The sequence below is a fragment of the Pogonomyrmex barbatus genome, unplaced genomic scaffold (assembly GCF_055798465.1).
Source record: "Pogonomyrmex barbatus isolate J1 unplaced genomic scaffold, ASM5579846v1 scaffold3, whole genome shotgun sequence".
NCBI classification, from domain to species: domain Eukaryota; kingdom Metazoa; phylum Arthropoda; class Insecta; order Hymenoptera; family Formicidae; genus Pogonomyrmex; species Pogonomyrmex barbatus.
In genome coordinates, this window is record NW_028297127.1 from 10,482,599 (window position 1) to 10,500,242 (window position 17,644).

The 17,644-nt window shown below is 29.2% G+C and overlaps 4 protein-coding genes across 6 annotated transcripts; 2 read left to right on the forward strand and 2 right to left on the reverse strand.

The window, feature by feature from the left end:
- Positions 1-1,748: 1,748 nt before the first annotated feature.
- Positions 1,749-2,510, forward strand: NP15.6 (NADH dehydrogenase [ubiquinone] 1 beta subcomplex subunit NP15.6). The gene has a single exon (XM_011642408.3). It carries the CDS (start codon positions 1,952-1,954, stop codon positions 2,381-2,383), a length of 432 nt encoding a protein of 143 aa, XP_011640710.2. The 5' UTR covers positions 1,749-1,951; the 3' UTR covers positions 2,384-2,510.
- Positions 2,511-3,213: 703 nt separating this feature from the next.
- Positions 3,214-6,334, reverse strand: Grasp65 (Golgi reassembly-stacking protein 2). The gene is made up of 7 exons (XM_011642407.3): positions 6,104-6,334; positions 5,376-5,456; positions 5,065-5,268; positions 4,731-4,948; positions 4,546-4,603; positions 4,084-4,399; positions 3,214-3,698 (listed from the first exon to the last, which is right to left on the reverse strand). Exons 1-7 carry the CDS (start codon positions 6,164-6,166, stop codon positions 3,289-3,291), a joined length of 1,350 nt encoding a protein of 449 aa, XP_011640709.2. The 5' UTR covers positions 6,167-6,334; the 3' UTR covers positions 3,214-3,288.
- Positions 6,335-7,074: 740 nt separating this feature from the next.
- LOC105429437 (uncharacterized) lies at positions 7,075-10,122 on the forward strand. Of its 2 annotated transcripts, XM_011642406.3 has the most exons (9): positions 7,075-7,363; positions 7,859-8,057; positions 8,185-8,326; positions 8,455-8,663; positions 8,735-8,881; positions 8,985-9,220; positions 9,346-9,528; positions 9,674-9,836; positions 9,969-10,122. In XM_011642406.3, the coding sequence occupies exons 2-9, from the start codon at positions 7,902-7,904 to the stop codon at positions 10,002-10,004; spliced, it is 1,272 nt and encodes a 423-aa protein (XP_011640708.2). In that variant the 5' UTR covers positions 7,075-7,363; positions 7,859-7,901; the 3' UTR covers positions 10,005-10,122. The 2 variants fall into 2 exon arrangements, with proteins under 2 accessions (XP_011640708.2, XP_088935840.1); XM_089079714.1 differs by lacking the exon at positions 7,075-7,363 and having other exon boundaries at positions 7,857-7,990.
- Positions 10,123-13,715: 3,593 nt separating this feature from the next.
- Positions 13,716-17,040, reverse strand: LOC105429434 (uncharacterized). Of its 2 annotated transcripts, none has more exons than XM_011642402.3 (4): positions 16,162-17,040; positions 15,684-15,803; positions 15,252-15,461; positions 13,716-14,406 (listed from the first exon to the last, which is right to left on the reverse strand). In XM_011642402.3, the coding sequence occupies exons 1-4, from the start codon at positions 16,987-16,989 to the stop codon at positions 13,993-13,995; spliced, it is 1,572 nt and encodes a 523-aa protein (XP_011640704.2). In that variant the 5' UTR covers positions 16,990-17,040; the 3' UTR covers positions 13,716-13,992. The 2 variants fall into 2 exon arrangements, with proteins under 2 accessions (XP_011640704.2, XP_011640705.2); XM_011642403.3 differs by lacking the exon at positions 13,716-14,406 and adding an exon at positions 14,777-14,988 and having other exon boundaries at positions 16,162-17,013.
- Between the last annotated feature and the right edge of the window lie 604 nt (positions 17,041-17,644).

The window sequence follows — 17,644 nt, forward strand, 5'->3', positions numbered from 1 at the left end:
ATATGATAAAAACTCCCATGAATGGTGCGACAGCGTGTGAAAAATATATAGAATTTCGAGAATACTCAAATAAGGATGAAGATGCTCCAACAGTGACAAAGACTGCTGCGTTTACAAATATTACAAAAACACAATTAATGACATTTACATGTATGTGGCAACATTATTGGGCATCCAATCTTCAAAATCCCTTCTTCAAAATATTGTAGCTGAATGTGTGCATGTTACTAATAAAAGTCACACTAGATGGTTGGATATTAATCATAAGTGTTATAATCATCGAATGGAAACTTTGAAATATATGATTATTGTAAAAATATATTCTCGTACGAGATACAACAATCGTGCAGAAAAAAGAAACAATACTTCGAATAGAAAAATGAAAAACATTTTGAATAAATGAAATAAATAAAATAAAAAATTGAACGTTACAATTCATAATGAGATAAAATCCATAAAAAGAGAACAATAAAAAAATATCTTGAGCATCATTTTATAAGAAAAGGAGAATAAAGAAGAAACATGCATACATGCACACACACATACATACACATACACACACACACACACACACACACACACACACACACACACACACACATATTTTTAGTCGTAAATATAAATAATTACATATGGGCAATTTTCTTTTCAATTCCAATTTATCTTCAAACTTAACTTTTTATAAAAGAAAAAATTCAAAAATTATCTTCTTAATTATTTTTTACCTTTCATTATTATTATTACACATACAATTATTGTACAACAACAACTTTTTTGTAATGGTCAATAGATTATATGAATAAATATCATATTTTATAAATTTCACGATTTATTTTTGTTATATCAAACAGAAATTTTACAAAAGAAAGAAACTAATATGAACTAATATCTCAGTGAGAAATGTTAATGGAATCGACACCATCGAATCAACATTGAATCGAAATGTATATGAATGTATAAAAAATTAATATATTAATAAATGTATATATTTTTGTCAATATTAATCAATACTTTAGTTTATAATAAAAAAAAAATTACGCGAACGTAAATATATATATATATATATATATATATATATATATATATATATATATAAAATTATATATACATTCTCATCTACAATTTGTCGATGTAGTATGGACTCACACCACATCTATTTCACGAGATATGATTTTATCGGCAGTGTCGCAAAATAGATGTGACTTGTAGTTCCACGGCTCAATTATAGACGTTGGTGGCGGTAGTGTACGGCGATTTTTACGGTATCACGAAAAAGGCCGGCGTGGCCGCTCTTAGGTTCCTCTCTCGTACAGGAAACAGGAATAGGGAATAGCAACAGGCAACAGATTTCAACCAATCAGAAGCTGTGAAAGAATATCGGAGATATTTCTGATTAATCAAAATCTGTTGCCTGTTGCTATTCCTATTCTTATGCTTTTGCATTGTGCAATAGGCTTTAAAGACAGTCAGTCTTAAGACCTGAATAGGCCTTTACGGGAGTTAAGGGCCTTTCTCAATCCTAAGTAACAGGCAATGAGTGCTTTTCATTTAGTGACACAAGTCGACACAAGTATCATTTTATTCTTGTTAATCATTGAAACCCAGGAAAGATAGAACGGTACTTGTGTCGACTAAATGGAAAGCACTCAATGGGAACAGGGAATAGGGAACAGACAACAGATTTTGACCAATTAGAAGCTGTGAAGAGATCGGAGATATTTCTGATTGGTCGAAATCTGTCTTGTGATTTAAGGCTTAATCTAACTTAACTTAATCTAACTTGGAGTTAAACACATGTATACTCGCAAGAATCAGTGCGAATATATTTGAAGAGATATTATCTAATTTCTCTCTCCATCTTTTTCTGGGCTCAGTACTTTCTGTTCACATAACATAGCTTGTGCACGGATTCTTCGTGAAAGTTATCGTGCAACTCAAGAACACGAGAGCGATGACAGCGTTATTCCGTATGAATTGCGTGCAAAGTCTGCGTAAGGGGTTAGCTTTGTTGTCGTTCAAAGAGACGATGATGTGTCGTAGGATAGCGATGACACCGAAATGTTATGACATTTCTAACGAAACGAAGCCTGTTAAGAGGAAGTGGGTGAGTTATGGCTTCAGCCAAGAGAACGAAGCAGAAGATCGGCATGCCCTGCATCAGACAATGTTTGTCTGTGTAACTATAGTCATGGTAGTTGGATTCACTATTATGGCTTATTTACCGGATGTCAGAGGCAAAGACTGGGCACAGCGAGAGGCGTATTTGCAACTCCGTTACAGAGAGGAAAATGGACTTCCTCCTATCGATCCCAATCTCATCGATCCATCAAAGATAACATTGCCAACTGAGGAAGAATTAGTTGATGTAGAGATTATCATTTAAATAATATATTTTAACAACACTGAGAACTTTGTATGTCGGATGTTGTTGTTGTCTGCCTATGTTGATCTAGTACTTGTATATAATGTTAATTAAGAATAATATATAATAAACGCTACTTTTTTGTGAATTGAAATCTTTCTTTCAACTTGGAGATCAAATTCATAATTTTTGCAATCTTCGTCTTGCAGCCTTTATCGAAATAAAAAATGCTACAAACATAGAAATATATAATGTTATTAGATAAATATCAAATATATCAATTATTAAGTTCATATAACAAAAATTATAGATAATATAGAAAGTTAATAAGTATGACAAATTTTTTTATGCTGCAATGTAGTATAATTAGGATCTTGTAATTATTTTATTTATGTACAATATTACATTACTATTTTCTTTAATACATATTAGTACACACATTAAAAAATTTATTATGCATCACATTCTTGATACTTATTTAAAAAATTGAAATTTACTCTTTCTTTGATAAGTGTAGCAATTTCTCATTTATATATATATGTGTGTATATATACATATATATATATGTATCAAAATATATTTTTATATATATACACATATAATAAAGAAGAAATTTTCATTTACCAAGAAATGAATACCATTTTTAAAACAGTACTCATGGTTCAATTTTATACTTTAAGATCGTCTTGAATACCATCTCAAGATGTATAGTCATTTCGTTTAACTGAATAGAATCTTAAGACCAAATCTAAGACAATCTTAAATATAACATCAGATGGTATCACCATTAGTCTTATCTCTGACCCATAGATTTAGATCGGGCGAAAAAATCCAATTTAGCTTGCCCAGCATGCTTAAAAATATGTTTTATTAAAGTGCAAATTATATTCTCTTTTATTTACTTGATTTTTAAAGATCTGTACTCTTTACTGCATGGACGTTGGTGACGTCATCGTTGGAGCGACAGTAGTAGTATTGATTTCAGTTGGTACTTGATTCTGTTGAAGAACAGATGGATAAAAAGGAGTATCCTGCGGGAGAGAGGCGGTGACTGTGATAGGCGGCATTCCTGGCAGTGAAATGGGTGTCGTCACAACGTGAGACTGAGGCATATTAAATCCAGTAGCCATAGTGGTCGCACTAGGAACAGGCTCTCTCTGCAATACTGGGACATTGATTGTAGTCGTACCATGAATAGGATTCTGTTCTCTCTGCTGTCCTGGAACACTAATTGGTCCAGGCAATCCGGTTGAAACTTCATAAGGATTGACAACGTTCATTGTTAATGGTGTGATAGTTGGCATACCAGGAATGTTTGGAGTTATTGGATAAGTGCCTAAACAATTAAATAAATAAATTAGCAACGGTTTCAAATCACTAAAAGCTAAAATAATGTAATTATAAAATCTGTTGTTTTTTCTGATAAACAATCACATAATGTAAAGATAAAAAACTTTTAAACATTTAATAAAATGTTTAATTGATACGTTTGACCAAGAAATATTTAATTAAGATATGAGAAACATTTGCAGCTATTTTTTCCAAATTAATGTTTTAATTTTCATTAAAAAAAAAGGATTATTTCTCTGGTTTTTTTTAATCGTTGAAAATTTAATTTAACTTTGCAATACGAATACAAAAAATACAAGAATACTTATATTTAATATAATTTGATACAATTTTAAAAAAAATATATAAAAATAAAATCTGATTGTACTTACTGGGCGTGAAACTAGTAGTGGTCTGATTTGGAAACGTATGAGGGACTGAACTGACCGGTGTGTAACCATCGATAGCACCAGTGAAATTAACTTGAGTTGCCGGTTGAGTTTGTATGCTTGGTCCAGGTATATTTTGAGTTAACGCAGTTTCTTGGTCGTTTTTTGAATTTTTCATCGAATTATCCGCCGGAGCAAGATAACTTGGCGGAACAGGTAATCCAGATGGTATACTAACAATTGGATTAATTTCCGCCACAGTAATGGTAGTAGTTGTTGTTGTTGCTGGTTGAGTTTGCATTGCAGTCTTCGGAGTATTCTAAAACGGAAAAATATATTTACGGTAATAACAAACTACTAAAATATAAAGAAAATATTGAATAACATTATTAATTATGTATATATTTTTATTTTCAGCTTATCTAAATATAAAATGTAAAAATGTTATATAATACAACTTCTTACCATGTATAAATTCACAGGTATTCTGTGCAAATAACCATATCCAATTCCACATCCTAAACTGTTGAATAAAAATAGGAATAATTTTGTGTGTGTGTGTGTGTGTGTGTGTGTGTGTACGCGCGCGCGCGCATGCTTGTGCAAAATAATCTTATTGAATCCAAAATATTGTGCAAAGAATTATATACCTTCCTTCCCCACCCCAAGCATTATTGGGCGTAATAATCACTTCTCTGCAGGAATCATCTTTAGTATTATATACATATAATTTAAGAGGTCGTGATTCATGCGCTTCTATTAAAGTAAATAAATCCTCGCTTTCGTGGAGAACAGAATCTGCCCCGATGATATAATCGGTAAATGATCGTAAACCGGCTAATTCAGCAGGAGATGATGGATGTATTTCCTATAAATTCAAATGTCGATAATGTCTTCTCATTGTATAATATTGCATAAAATTGCATAAAATCTTAGATTGATATAAAATCAATCTAAGATTTTTATATATAGGTCTATACTCACAAGTACATGCCAAACATTTTCATTAGCACCTTCAAATGAACAGAAACGTATACTAACACCTAATAAACCCTGTCCACCCCATGTCATACTTGGTATAATTTTTGTTCGCCTTACAGACTGCGTTTTACTACTGTACACTGTGATTGTTAGTTCTTTATTTACACCAGCCTTTAGAAGTTCCTTCAAAGTATCATTATCTTGGTCCTAAGAGAAACATATGTATGACATTTTAAAATAGAGATACAACAATTATATTACAACTATATAGAATATATATTTTTATCAGAACAGGAATTACAAGTAATACATACTAGACGAGTGTTCCCAATTGCCACTATAAAATCAAAGAACGCTTCGAGTCCTGCTTGTTTTCCAGGAGAACCTTCCTGAACCTGTCAAAAAGAACATATTCATTTATCAAAATAAATTCAATTGTATTTGTTAGAATAAAATCCTTTTTCCTAATTTCTAATATAAATCTTTATATCAACAATTTATAAGACAAACTTAATTGTAATTTTAGAACATTTATATTTTTTTCTTCTAAGTTTCTTGTCAATTTTTTTAATGAGAAAAAGCATTAAAAGCACGAGAATAAAATATAATTTAATTCATGTTATTTAATTTCTAAGTGGGCTTTGGTCTGGTGAATCTATTCAGATTTTGAGAGAATGTTATAAAAAATCTTGATACACTTATGACAAACACTATATTTCACATTTTTTTCAAGGAAGGTTTTGATTTTGAATATTGTTCATAAAGTCACCGAAAAATAACTGAATAATCTGTAGTATTTTCTGCAATGCGAGATAATAAAACAAAAATGATAAAAGCTATGATACTTTTGACAGTCAATACATTAAATTTGAAAATAAGTTCTGTCACCATCGCGGAACCATCCAAATTTTTACAAACACACAATCGCTGCTTAGAATAAACTTTACAGTAAGTTTTATCAATATACCCTATAATATTCGTACGTGAGCGATTTTACAAAAGGGTGATAACCGAGATAGTTACTCTTGACAGATCATCCTACCTTTAATACATGGTAACCGTCTGTACCGCCTCCCGGTATCTCCACACTGTGAGACGATCCCATTTCTGCCGAAAGCTTCTTAAGTCACACGAAACGAGCAAGTAAAAGACATTAAACTAATTGTTGCTCGTGCGACTTTTGTAGAATACTCAAACGGCAAAAATACGTGGCACGGATATTGTAACGCAAACTACAGTGACGTCACGACAGCCATGCGGCATATTCTAGTGATGTTATGCAGGATTCACACTGCATCAGCATCCGATATATAATGTTTGAGATATCCAATAAATATCTTTTTTGAAGACAAAAATGTTAGCCTGGATCTTCACGCAAACATCAGCGCATTGACACAGATGCTGATTGGTGAAAAATGAGTAGTGGAGATAAAATGGCGAATGAACCTTTACTATTTTTCCCTATTATTCGTTTTTCATCAATCAGGGGGGTCAATCATGTAACTTTTCCCCTAGGGCGTGAAAAGTGAAAAGTTTCACGTGAACTTACGATCATGTACGATTTTGCGGGATCATGTAACTCTCTCAAACGTGAAAATGTGAAATTGAATTTTTTCGTACCTTGGTGGCGGAAAGGCAGAAATCTAGGGAATTAATAAATATGCTTCGGAATTAGAGAAGATTAGGGCTGCGTTAGGATTAAATGTACGTAGTACATATACAATTGGTTATTAAAAGATGTATATAATACTGTACCAATAAAATAATTTTCATTAGCTATAAAATCTATGAAACTATGTTTCATGATTTCCACGCATCCAATCTACATACATAATCGCTGTACGTGAAAAGTTTTACGTGAAATGTCAAAGTGTGAAAAATGAAAAGTAAAAAGTGAAAAATGAAAAGTGAAAACGTAAAATTACATGATTGATTCCCTGTGCAGGTATGAAGAGTTCGGAACACTTCTCGGTTTAGTTACATAGCAGCCAACATCTAGAAAAAAAATAAGCCAAACCATTACCATTTGGAATATATCCCCAATATGTTTCTGAAAGCTCTGAAATGTATAGTATATGTAACGTAAACTATAAATTTCAGCAATGGTAGTGAATTTTGGAACTAGCTTTTGTCGGCTTGAACATGCCCAATAATTTCAAAACGTTACGTTACGTACAGTTACGAAGTAAGTTAAGACGTAGCTGCGATACTTTCCGGGAAGGGGAAAACTCGATATATTTTCGAGACGCTGATGTAACATAATATTTTTGAATATTTTTTTAAGAATATTCCGAAATTCGAGGTAATTAAAATAATTGTGTCTATTGAAACTGATAAAGAAAAGGAATTCTATATAGTTTTCTTTATGTTATTTATAATTGCTGTCTTTGCAATGTGGTTTTTAGTGAGCTTTGTGAATTTTTTTTTTATTATAGGCAATATTAGAGCAAGATTAATATTAGATTGATTTTGATTTTCCTTTCATCTTTAATTTTTTATTTAATATTTACATGATATTCTAATATTAAATTTTTTTATAATAAATTTTTTCTTAAGGAAGAACTCTTTATGTAGTCCAAAATACAATATTTTAAATTTGTAAATTTATATATTTATTTTATTTTGACTTAATATGTTATGTGTTACTTATATTTTATTTATTGACTTATTGATTATTATTTGTACACTCAGGAGTTATAATATTTTCTCTTGCTAATTTTTTTCTCAAAATTGATTTTTGTTGGTATTTATTTTTTATTAGTATTATGTTTATTTTATATTAATCTTTTTCTTTTAGGATTAATATATTAATTAATTTGGAGGCAAGATTGATTATCATCATGGATCTATCCATCAATACGATTCACCGTATTTTAGTAGATGCTGGGTTGCCATCGACCATTGAAGATCTTAAGAATCCAACCGAAAAGTATGTTGTAAATTTATTGACTACATTCCTATCACATTTTTCTATTGATTTGGGTGTAATTAATCAGGTAAGATCTCATGCTTATTATATGTTGTATATATGTCATATATTGTAAAATATGATATATCTTAAAAACAACAAAACATTAATTTTTATTTTATTATAACTCTTTTATTTTTAATAAAATTTTATAGCCCATTGCAGAGCAACTTACTGCTATGCCACATTATGAAGATTCTGATATAATAAACTTGACAAATTTACATGCAATTGTAGCACAAATATTTGATAAAATATTTCTAAGTGATTTTTGTCTCACCGATATTACTAGTCCTGGTATACATATTTTATATTTATTTATTAATTATTAGTAATTATTTTTTTTATTAATAGTTTATAACTTTTTTAAGAATTTTATATTAATAGTAATAATATTTTGCTGATACCATAAATGAATTTTATAGGACAAAAACGATTTAGAAGGCAAGTAAAACTTATTTCAAACTTTGTACTGTATGCAATGCATAAAAAGTCAGAATTTAATGATAGACAGAATCAAATTCAAACTAAATCTAAACTAGTAGAAGAACTAAAAGAAAAAAAAGCTCAAACTTTAGATTCTAATCATGATGAAGTTATGCACAAAGCAAAGGAATTATCTAAAATAGAACGGGTAATTATAAAATATATGTTAGCTTTAGTTTATTGTTATACAGTAATAAAACTGAATTTATTTTATTTTAGCTAGAAAATGAGATACAATGTGTACAGTTAAAAGTAGAAAAATTCAATAAAAGAAAGTCAGAACTTAAAGTAATAAAAATTGATGTGGAAAAAGAAAATCAAAAAGCTAAGGAACTTTGTGGTTCCATTAGGATATCTGCAGCAGAGGTAAATATTTTTTATATTTTGATTTTTTTAATGATTATAAATATCTTGCTATTTAATAATAATGAACTCAATCCATTTTTAATGTATACAATATAATTTTTAGTTATCTAAGAAGATAACCGAGATACAGGCAGAAATTGTACATTCACCAGAAAAATATCAAATCCATTTAGATAAAATTAAGGAGGAACACGAGTCAAAAATGGAAGCACGTGATATAATGCAGGAAGCTATTCAGGAAAAGAAACAGACTATAAAACAAATTCAGGATAAATTACATGTTGTTCAAGAAATAAATGAAGACTTCAGTGTATTAAGAGATATATATACAGAACAAAAGTATTTTTTTATTAATATTTAATATTAATAAATAATAATATTTAATACTTAATTTGAATTATATGTATTTTTGTGAATAGTTGTCGATAGAATATATATCATATTTCTCTATTTTATACCATTAGAACCAAAACAACAAAATTAAATGATATCTTGAAAAAAACTGATTCCTTGGAAAAAATACAAAATGAATTGGAAAATAAATTAGCGATGAACAAGGATCAAATGAACGATAAAAAGAATAAATTACAATCATATCATGAAGAAGATATAGTTCCACTGAGTAATCTGTATAATCAATTATTGAGGTATCACATAGATTTAAAATGAATTTTAAAATGAAATATTTTTTTTTTTAATTAAAATACTTTAAAAAAATTTTTTACAATTGATTAACTTATATTAACTGCATTAGTAAAATATTAAATTTAAATTGCAATGATATCCTTATAGTGAAAAAAAGGTACAGAAAGCTACATTAGATACAATTCAAAATTGTTTCAAAGAAAAATGCTTGAAAAAGAACGAATTTCAAGCAGACGTTCAAAAAATAGAGGAAGAAACTGTGATTTTTATGAACAATTGTCAAAAGAATTATGATAAAGAAATTGCTAATGTGAGTTATATTGATTTTATATAAATATATAATTAAATCATGTATAAATTTTATACAATTATATACAATTATGTATATAATTATATTTTAAATATATATATTTTTTAACATGAATTATATAATTAATTTCAGGAACTTGAATTATGGAAAGCTTGGAAAGAAAAATAATTATAACATTATCTTTCTAAAAATTTTTATCTTTTTAAATAAAATATATTAATAGTATTAAATTAATTTAATATTTAAGATTTAATAAGATATACAAATAAACACTTATTCTGAAATACATTTTTTTTTTTAATTTTATATTAAGGTTGAATGATTATAAATGCTTTGTAGTTTAAGGGACTCTACTGAGACTTATACCCAGGCCCAATACCTTTTATACTCTATTTTTCTTCAAAAAAAAAAATTTAGTTACCTTATTTCTCGTTTTTCTCCTTCTTCCTTCCTTTTTGTTTTTTCCCCTTTTTTTTTCTCTTATAAACATGTTACGACAATCGTTGTCAAAAAATCAAGATGACAAATTACTCTCAAAATCTTCCTTCTCTCAATTCATTCTTGATCATTCGGCAATTCTTTGCAGTTAAATTCTATAATAAAATTTTGGATCTATAATTTTTAGCAGAATTCAAAATAAATAGTTATTGAAAAAATACTATTTATGGTTGTAATAGAAAAGTACCTGAATTTTTTTTAAATATCCTTACTGTGTTATATCTTATCTGTTCGTCACAACAATATTCAAAATAATATTCTGTAAATAATTTATATTTTTTATTGAAGATTTGTCATTTATTATCTAAATATAATTGTTTTTTTATACATGATTTTATGATATGACTAAATTTGATATTTTATTTTCGATTTTTGAAATATGTGATTTAAAAATTTTTTTGTTTCTTTTTTTTGAAAGTGCACTGTGAAGTTAGATAGTTTATTAGAGTTAATATGAATTAGTATTATTTTTATGTCATGTCAAATTATAGAAACCTTTTAGAAAATTGAAAGAAATTTAAGTTTACTTGTTAACTAAAGTCAAGATTAAAAATGCAGAATATATTTCATGTTGAGTGCAATGAATTGAACAAGAATCTTGATCGATAGGTCTACAAGAGATCTGCAATTAATGGAACTGTAAATTATTTGTGAAACGAGAGAAATACCGGCAATGTGGATCTTTTATGTAGAATTATTTTTATTGAATCATGATTAATATTCAATAGTTTTGTACATATCTATAAAACTTTAAAATCTTAATAAATAAATATATATAAATAAATTACATAATTATAAAATTTAAATAACCAATTTTGTCTTAAATCTGTGATTTAATAGATATATTTGTATTATTAGATACTGAGTGGCCTCTTCCAACTTATAATTCTGTTAATGTTATCTGGCATCCTGTTTTCCATTGCTGCAGTTTCACGTATGATGGAAATAATGATTACTCTAATATATCCCGCAGCTATATTTTTATTACGGCAGTCTGCGAATTTAATCGTTGTGAGTAATACAGTTAGAATTTTAATTATTTTTCTTAAAATTTTTTTTCTTTACATTTTTATCTTAATTTCATTTTATTATCATTATTTCAAGAGATTTCAAAAAAATTTGATTAAAGAATTTTATTAGAGAAGAATTAATAAATATCTTATTAAGTAATATACAACTAAGACCAGGGCCAAGCAGCCCCCTGGTCAGTTAATTTTGAATACCTGGTCTTGCATAGCTCCTAACAATCCTGACAATAAAAATGACGTTCTTGGTATTTCACAAATTACGCATACTTGTTAATTATGATCAATGGCCCTCTGATCAGCAAGAAATAAAGCCTCAAATTCCTCAAGAAGTTCCATCATTGAAAATTGCACAACTTCAACTCAATACGCAAACTCCTTTTGTGCCGTACAAGAACAGCGTTCTTGAAGAAATACCGCGGGGTATTTTGCATCTAAATATAAAAAGTGATTTTCTTATTGTATCAACAATAGAGAAAGGTATTATCGAACCTCTGCAAGATCAGTCATAGGATAATAATTCAATAGAAGAAGCAAACGCAAACAACCGCTAATGAAGCACGAATTGCTGATAAAGAAGAGATTATTGATAAAAAAAAAAAGAAAAGATTAATGATAATTAAGCAAAAATATTTCTATAAAACAATTTTATTTATACATCAAACAATTTATATATAAACATGAAATATATGTCATTGAAAATATATTGTACAATGATCTTGAAGAATTAAATCTTTCTATATTTTTGGAAGAAAAAATGAAAAGTTAATATTATTTTATATATATATATATATATATATATATATATATATATCGTGTATTTTATATATATATATTTTTTATATATACTAGACATTATAAACGCGCGCTGCGCGCGCGCGCTATTTATCTTTTTTAACACAGGAGCAAAAAATAATATAATATTATTATAGTAATTATTAATATAATACCATTATAATATTTTTAACTTCTTGATACACAATTGTCAAAACGATTCTCTATGAGATCAATGATACAATGATAGCTATTCACGAAGTTAGCGCAGCGAGAGAATCAATCGGCATCGCGGAAAAGCGGCAACAATAATTTCGAGAGATGCAAGTATCGATGTAATGCCTTTTTTTAAAAAGGATAGTATGTGTACACACACACACACACACACACACACACACACACACACACACACACACAAAACAAATTCTAGTAAACAGTGAAGTATCAATTTCTTGCTACAATTTAATGCAATCAATTGAAATTGCATCATGTTATACAACATTCTATTTCTGTCACATAAGTCATATATTTTATAAAAACCATTTTGTAACAATATGTAGAACTTTATCTCATACATATCGTATTACGTAATTTTTATCTTAAAATAAATTGAAATTATTGTTTTTACGATAAAAAATTTATACACAAGACGAAATGGACGTAAGAGAGAATTTTTCAGTACTTTTGGATTTATTTATTATAATAATTGTATTATTGAGCATCATTAATAATGCAGTTAGAGGCTGTGCTGATTGATTTGAGGGATAAAATTCCTTGCTTGCAACACATTCTTCGTCCGGAATATGCTCCATATTTAACCACAGTTACAACAGCGTTAATAGGATGGCTGTTTATATCCTGGATACTTCGTGTATGTATTTAAAACTTATTTGACTAATTTATAATTAACTAATAAAGATTAACTAATTTTTATAGGTATTTTCAGTAATGTGGATGTTGTTTATTCCTTTAATAATGAGCACCATCGCTTCAATACTAATATATCCAACAATAGGCAAATGGTGTTTTCAGCAATTGGAAATAAATTTAGAAAAAATAATAAATAATTTCGTCCATTGATTTCAAGCATTTCGATAATGACGTTAATAAAAAAATTCTATAAATTAATTTTGATTATAAAAAAATAAATATTTATATTTACATTTGTATTATGTACTAAAATTTATTGTATAAATTTTAATAAATAACAAATATTAATTTTAAATATTATATAAATATTTTTTAAGAACTATAATAATGGTAAATAAATTTGTCATAAAAAATTTTTTTTTATGTATAATACGCTGAAATTTTTAATTGTCGCAATATTTTACAAGATAAATTTTTTAATGCCGTGAATTTATTCATGAATACTAATTAAAACGTTTCGAAAAATTATATTTAATCTCGATCTCAATAACTCTAAAATTTTGAAACATAGGATCAAAAAACAAATCGCATGTGTAAATATGTCTCATGGTGAAAAGGAACTATCCGAGAAGATAAATATATAATACAACAGGAAGATTGTAGAAATGGGAATGCAGAACTCAAAAGGGTGAGTGTTCGAAATTATACACAATTTGTGATTTTGCAATTTATAATATTTTATTATTATTTAAAAAGAGATATCTGTTTAAATTAATAATATTCTTAATATTGTAAAAAAAGATGTATAAAAATTAAAAAATTAGATAATTAAGTGCAATATTTCAATGACGTTAAATAAATAATAAAATAATATTCCATTTCGAGGTTAAATCTGCTAGTAATTAAATTAATTAATAAATTATTTAAAGATATTTGGAGGAGCATATTCTATTTCTTTTACTTCTTACTTTTAATTACGTTGTTCAGAATTACTCCTTAATGGTGTTTTCCTGCCCGTTTTGTATAGTTTCTTGCTGCTCGTATTGTAACTGAATGGGTTCAGTTTCTCGCTTTTGATTAATAGAGTTTTCGATTATTTCGTTCGAAAACATTTCTTTTGCTTCATTCTGTTCAGTTTCCAAATCCTTGTGTTGAGATTCACGATAATATAATCCTCCTGCGTTTACGACGACTGATGGTACGTTACTAGTTTGATAGCCATAATTTCCTTTGGGATAAGAATCGTAATAAGAAGTATCGTAAGGATAAGGACTGGTACTGTAGCTTCCATAGTTATAATAGTTCGGAGTATAATGTTGAGGATAAGTATTAGCTGCCTGTATGAGAGGGAATTGCACAGATAAGTGCAAAGGTGTCTTCTCATGGTGATGAAATCTCCCTTCCTATAAAAAATAATTTAACATTTATTATCGCTGAAATTAGATTGTAATTATAATATATTTAATATTTCTCTTTTATAGAATTGATTCTATTTTTTTTTCAAGGTCAAAACTTATATCTTTTCACTCAATTTAAATTTGTACTTGGAATCAATATTTCTCTTTGACGCGATAATTTTTAATTTTCAGCATTATATTTCAAGTAATTGAATCTTAGTAACTTTTTGTCTTGCACACATCAAAAGATTCCAAATCGCAACGCAATACTTTAAATAATATTATATCTAAATTATTATATTGTATTACAAATAAATATTATATATAATAGATCTAGATATTAATCTGAGGATCAGAGGGAGAATAGTCAAGAAGGTTTTATGAACATTGTTTTTATTTTTTTGAACAAATTATACAATAAGAATGTTTTCATTAAAGGTACACATGTTGATATATGTGTGTGTGTGTGTGTGTGTGTGTGCTCAGTACAAAGTTTTAAATATTTTAGACGTTTGATCTTTTTAAACTTGCTTCCAATTTCCCTTCCAATTTCCTTAATGAAGTCATCGAGGATATAAAAGATTAAACCTGTGCGTGAAACGAAATATTATGTAACTTTCTCTAATCCAAATCGTCTAATCTAAACTGTTGAGTTTTTTTTATAGACAAAATCTTACAAAATCTCATCTTAAAAATATTTTTAGAGAAGCAATACAATCGCGCAAATAGGAATCTTTTGATATCGTTTTTCAGAAATCATAACATTGGGGCACCACGCTCGTTTATTATCACAAGATCAATGTGATATTGTGTGATACCACTATTTATTTTCATACCAGTTTGATACTCACCATTTCACTAGCTCTTTCCGAAGCAAAAATGATGGGTGAGATGTTGGAATTGTATTCTGCGGTAATCATCGAAGATCTGGGCACAGATTTGTATAAGTGCAATAAGCGAGGATCCAAAGTGATAGTCTTTGCAAGACGGTTATCTGGTCGGCAACTGCATTCGTATGCCTCTTCTTGAGTTTTTATTGATGGATACTGCACTGACGGTACCTGGATCAAAGAGTAACGACATATTGTTTTATTCGACATATTATTTATAAGAAAGATTGTGTATGACATGAATGTATGACATAATATTAAAAAGTAAATTTGCAGAACTTTCATAAAGTCAAAAATATAAGAAATTAACGTAAATTTGAAGCTTCAATAATTCGTGGCTCTAAGAGATTAAAAATTGTCTTTAGAAAATTTTAAATGGTACTTGTTACTTACCTGGATAAAGGTAGGTTGAGGAACAATCACAGGACGGGAGGGTGCAACTAAAACATCTGTTTTGCATGGAGCAGGCGCAACTGGCATGACACTGATCTGCTCTTGTGTAATCGGAAGAGACTGAATGATAAAAGACATATCGATAACATATATGAATTCACATATTTTTTTTGTTTAAACATATTTTAATTGTACAATATTGTAGCCATTTTCATTGATTTGATATTAGTTAGAAACCATTTCGTTAGAAAACAGTGTTTTAATTTATATAACAATTTTTAATTAATCTTTTTAAAATTGAATACTTGAATACTTAATTGAATACTTATACTTAAAGTTACAGAAAATAATGCTGTTTCGAATAAATTTTAAGAGAAAATTAAGATTCAAACTTATTATCAAGCTGTTAATTTTTAGAATTTTTAGAATTTTTAGAATTTATTTTATGTATCGATATTCAAACTGATTGTCCTCCTACCTCTGGTTTAGGCCTAATTACCGGTTTTTCTTCCTTCTTGTTTGATTTAAGTTCCTGGACCAGTGTCACGGATGGTGTTTGCGGTGTCGGTTGCGGATGAAGAACATGGACAGTGTGAATTTGTTGCGGCTGTTGAGGCTGCATCACGGTCGGTTTGTCGCAAGGCGCGGGAGCAGGAGCCGGTACGATGTTGATGATCGGAGTTGGTGCTGGAGCAGGCGCGGGAGCTGGAGCAACTGATGATGGTGCGCTGGGATAGACGTGATGTATGTGTGTCTGTTGCGGATGAGTGTAAATCACATTGGGTTGTTGCGGGCTTGGCTGGACGATCTGAGGCTGAGCTTGAGGCTGAGGATAAGTGACGCTCGATGATTGCTGTTGCTGGATTACATTGAAATTCTGAGAAGGTTGCGGCTGCGGCTGCGGCTGCGGCTGCGGCTGCGGCTGCAGCTGTGGCTGCAGCTGTGGCTGCGGCTGGATTACAATGTTCTGCGGTTTAGGATATTCGACTGGTGCTACTGGAGTCGGTACCGCCACAGGTTGTAGAATAACCACAGGTTTGGACTCCTGCTGATGAATCTGAGGAATCTGTGGCCTCACTTCTTGTCTGCACGGGACTTGTTCTTGCTTTCCATTGGCGCGAACTTCCACGCAGAAGGTCGTAGATTTCTTGGCCCTATCTTTTTCCGCACCAGTCTCCTCCAGGTTTATTTCGTTCTTGGTGAACTTGTCCGTCTCGCTGATTGACTTCTCGATTTTGGCCGAGGGTGCAGCCTGACAGGCGACTATCGCCAGCAGGAACAACGCGCAGCAACTCTTCAGATACATCGTTCAGATAGATCGAAGTCACTGTCGAAGTCGAACTGATGAAGCAGAGTTAACGCGCCTGTTTTTTAAGGGATTCCGCGACCAGCCACGTAACCGGAGTCGACCGCGAAACCATTCGCATTGCTTGCGAAATTATACGAACGATTCGATGCATCGGCAAATTTCGATGCGTGATTAAACAATACGCGTCCTCGTTATTGTACGACCGTGGAATCATAATAATAGTTGTTCGACTATAACCAAAAGAAATTAGTTAGAAATTAATCACAATACTTTTATATTTTATATGGAATTATATAAAATTCTATATGTTGTCGTATAATCATATCGATCCAATAGCGAGGATTAAGCTTAAATATTATTTTAAAAAGTCTTTGAAATTAAGTCAAAAAATTACATTACATTCTTTTTATATATATTTAGTACATATTTCATATTTAAATAATTAATTAAATTGAATAATTAATTTAAAATTTAAGATTAATTTATATAATTATTTTATACGTTTAATTCATATTTAATTTTTTCTTTGATCGGATTAAAATTTTGTAGAGTATAATTTATAAAATTGTTATAACATAAAACTTATATTGAATAAAATTTAATATTATTAAAAATTAGATTAAAAGAACTTAAAAGAATTTTACACACTTAA

What these genes read in the sequence shown, in the direction of transcription:
- NP15.6 (XM_011642408.3), top strand. Translation starts at nt 1,952, where the DNA reads ATGACAGCGTTATTCCGTATGAATTGCGTGCAAAGTCTGCGTAAGGGG.
- Grasp65 (XM_011642407.3), bottom strand. Translation starts at nt 6,166, where the DNA reads ATGGGATCGTCTCACAGTGTGGAGATACCGGGAGGCGGTACAGACGGT. An exon ending in CAATTGGGAACACTCGTCTA is followed by an intron (nt 5,269 to 5,375) that starts GTATGTATTACT and finishes TGTTTCTCTTAG; the next exon opens with GACCAAGATAATGATACTTT. An exon ending in CACTACTAGTTTCACGCCCA is followed by an intron (nt 3,699 to 4,083) that starts GTAAGTACAATC and finishes TTAATTGTTTAG; the next exon opens with GCACTTATCCAATAACTCCA.
- LOC105429437 (XM_011642406.3), top strand. Translation starts at nt 7,902, where the DNA reads ATGGATCTATCCATCAATACGATTCACCGTATTTTAGTAGATGCTGGG. An exon ending in ATTTGGGTGTAATTAATCAG is followed by an intron (nt 8,058 to 8,184) that starts GTAAGATCTCAT and finishes AAAATTTTATAG; the next exon opens with CCCATTGCAGAGCAACTTAC. An exon ending in TTAGGATATCTGCAGCAGAG is followed by an intron (nt 8,882 to 8,984) that starts GTAAATATTTTT and finishes TATAATTTTTAG; the next exon opens with TTATCTAAGAAGATAACCGA.
- LOC105429434 (XM_011642402.3), bottom strand. Translation starts at nt 16,989, where the DNA reads ATGTATCTGAAGAGTTGCTGCGCGTTGTTCCTGCTGGCGATAGTCGCC. An exon ending in TAATTAGGCCTAAACCAGAG is followed by an intron (nt 15,804 to 16,161) that starts GTAGGAGGACAA and finishes TTTATCATTCAG; the next exon opens with TCTCTTCCGATTACACAAGA. An exon ending in CGGAAAGAGCTAGTGAAATG is followed by an intron (nt 14,407 to 15,251) that starts GTGAGTATCAAA and finishes TATTTTTTATAG; the next exon opens with GAAGGGAGATTTCATCACCA.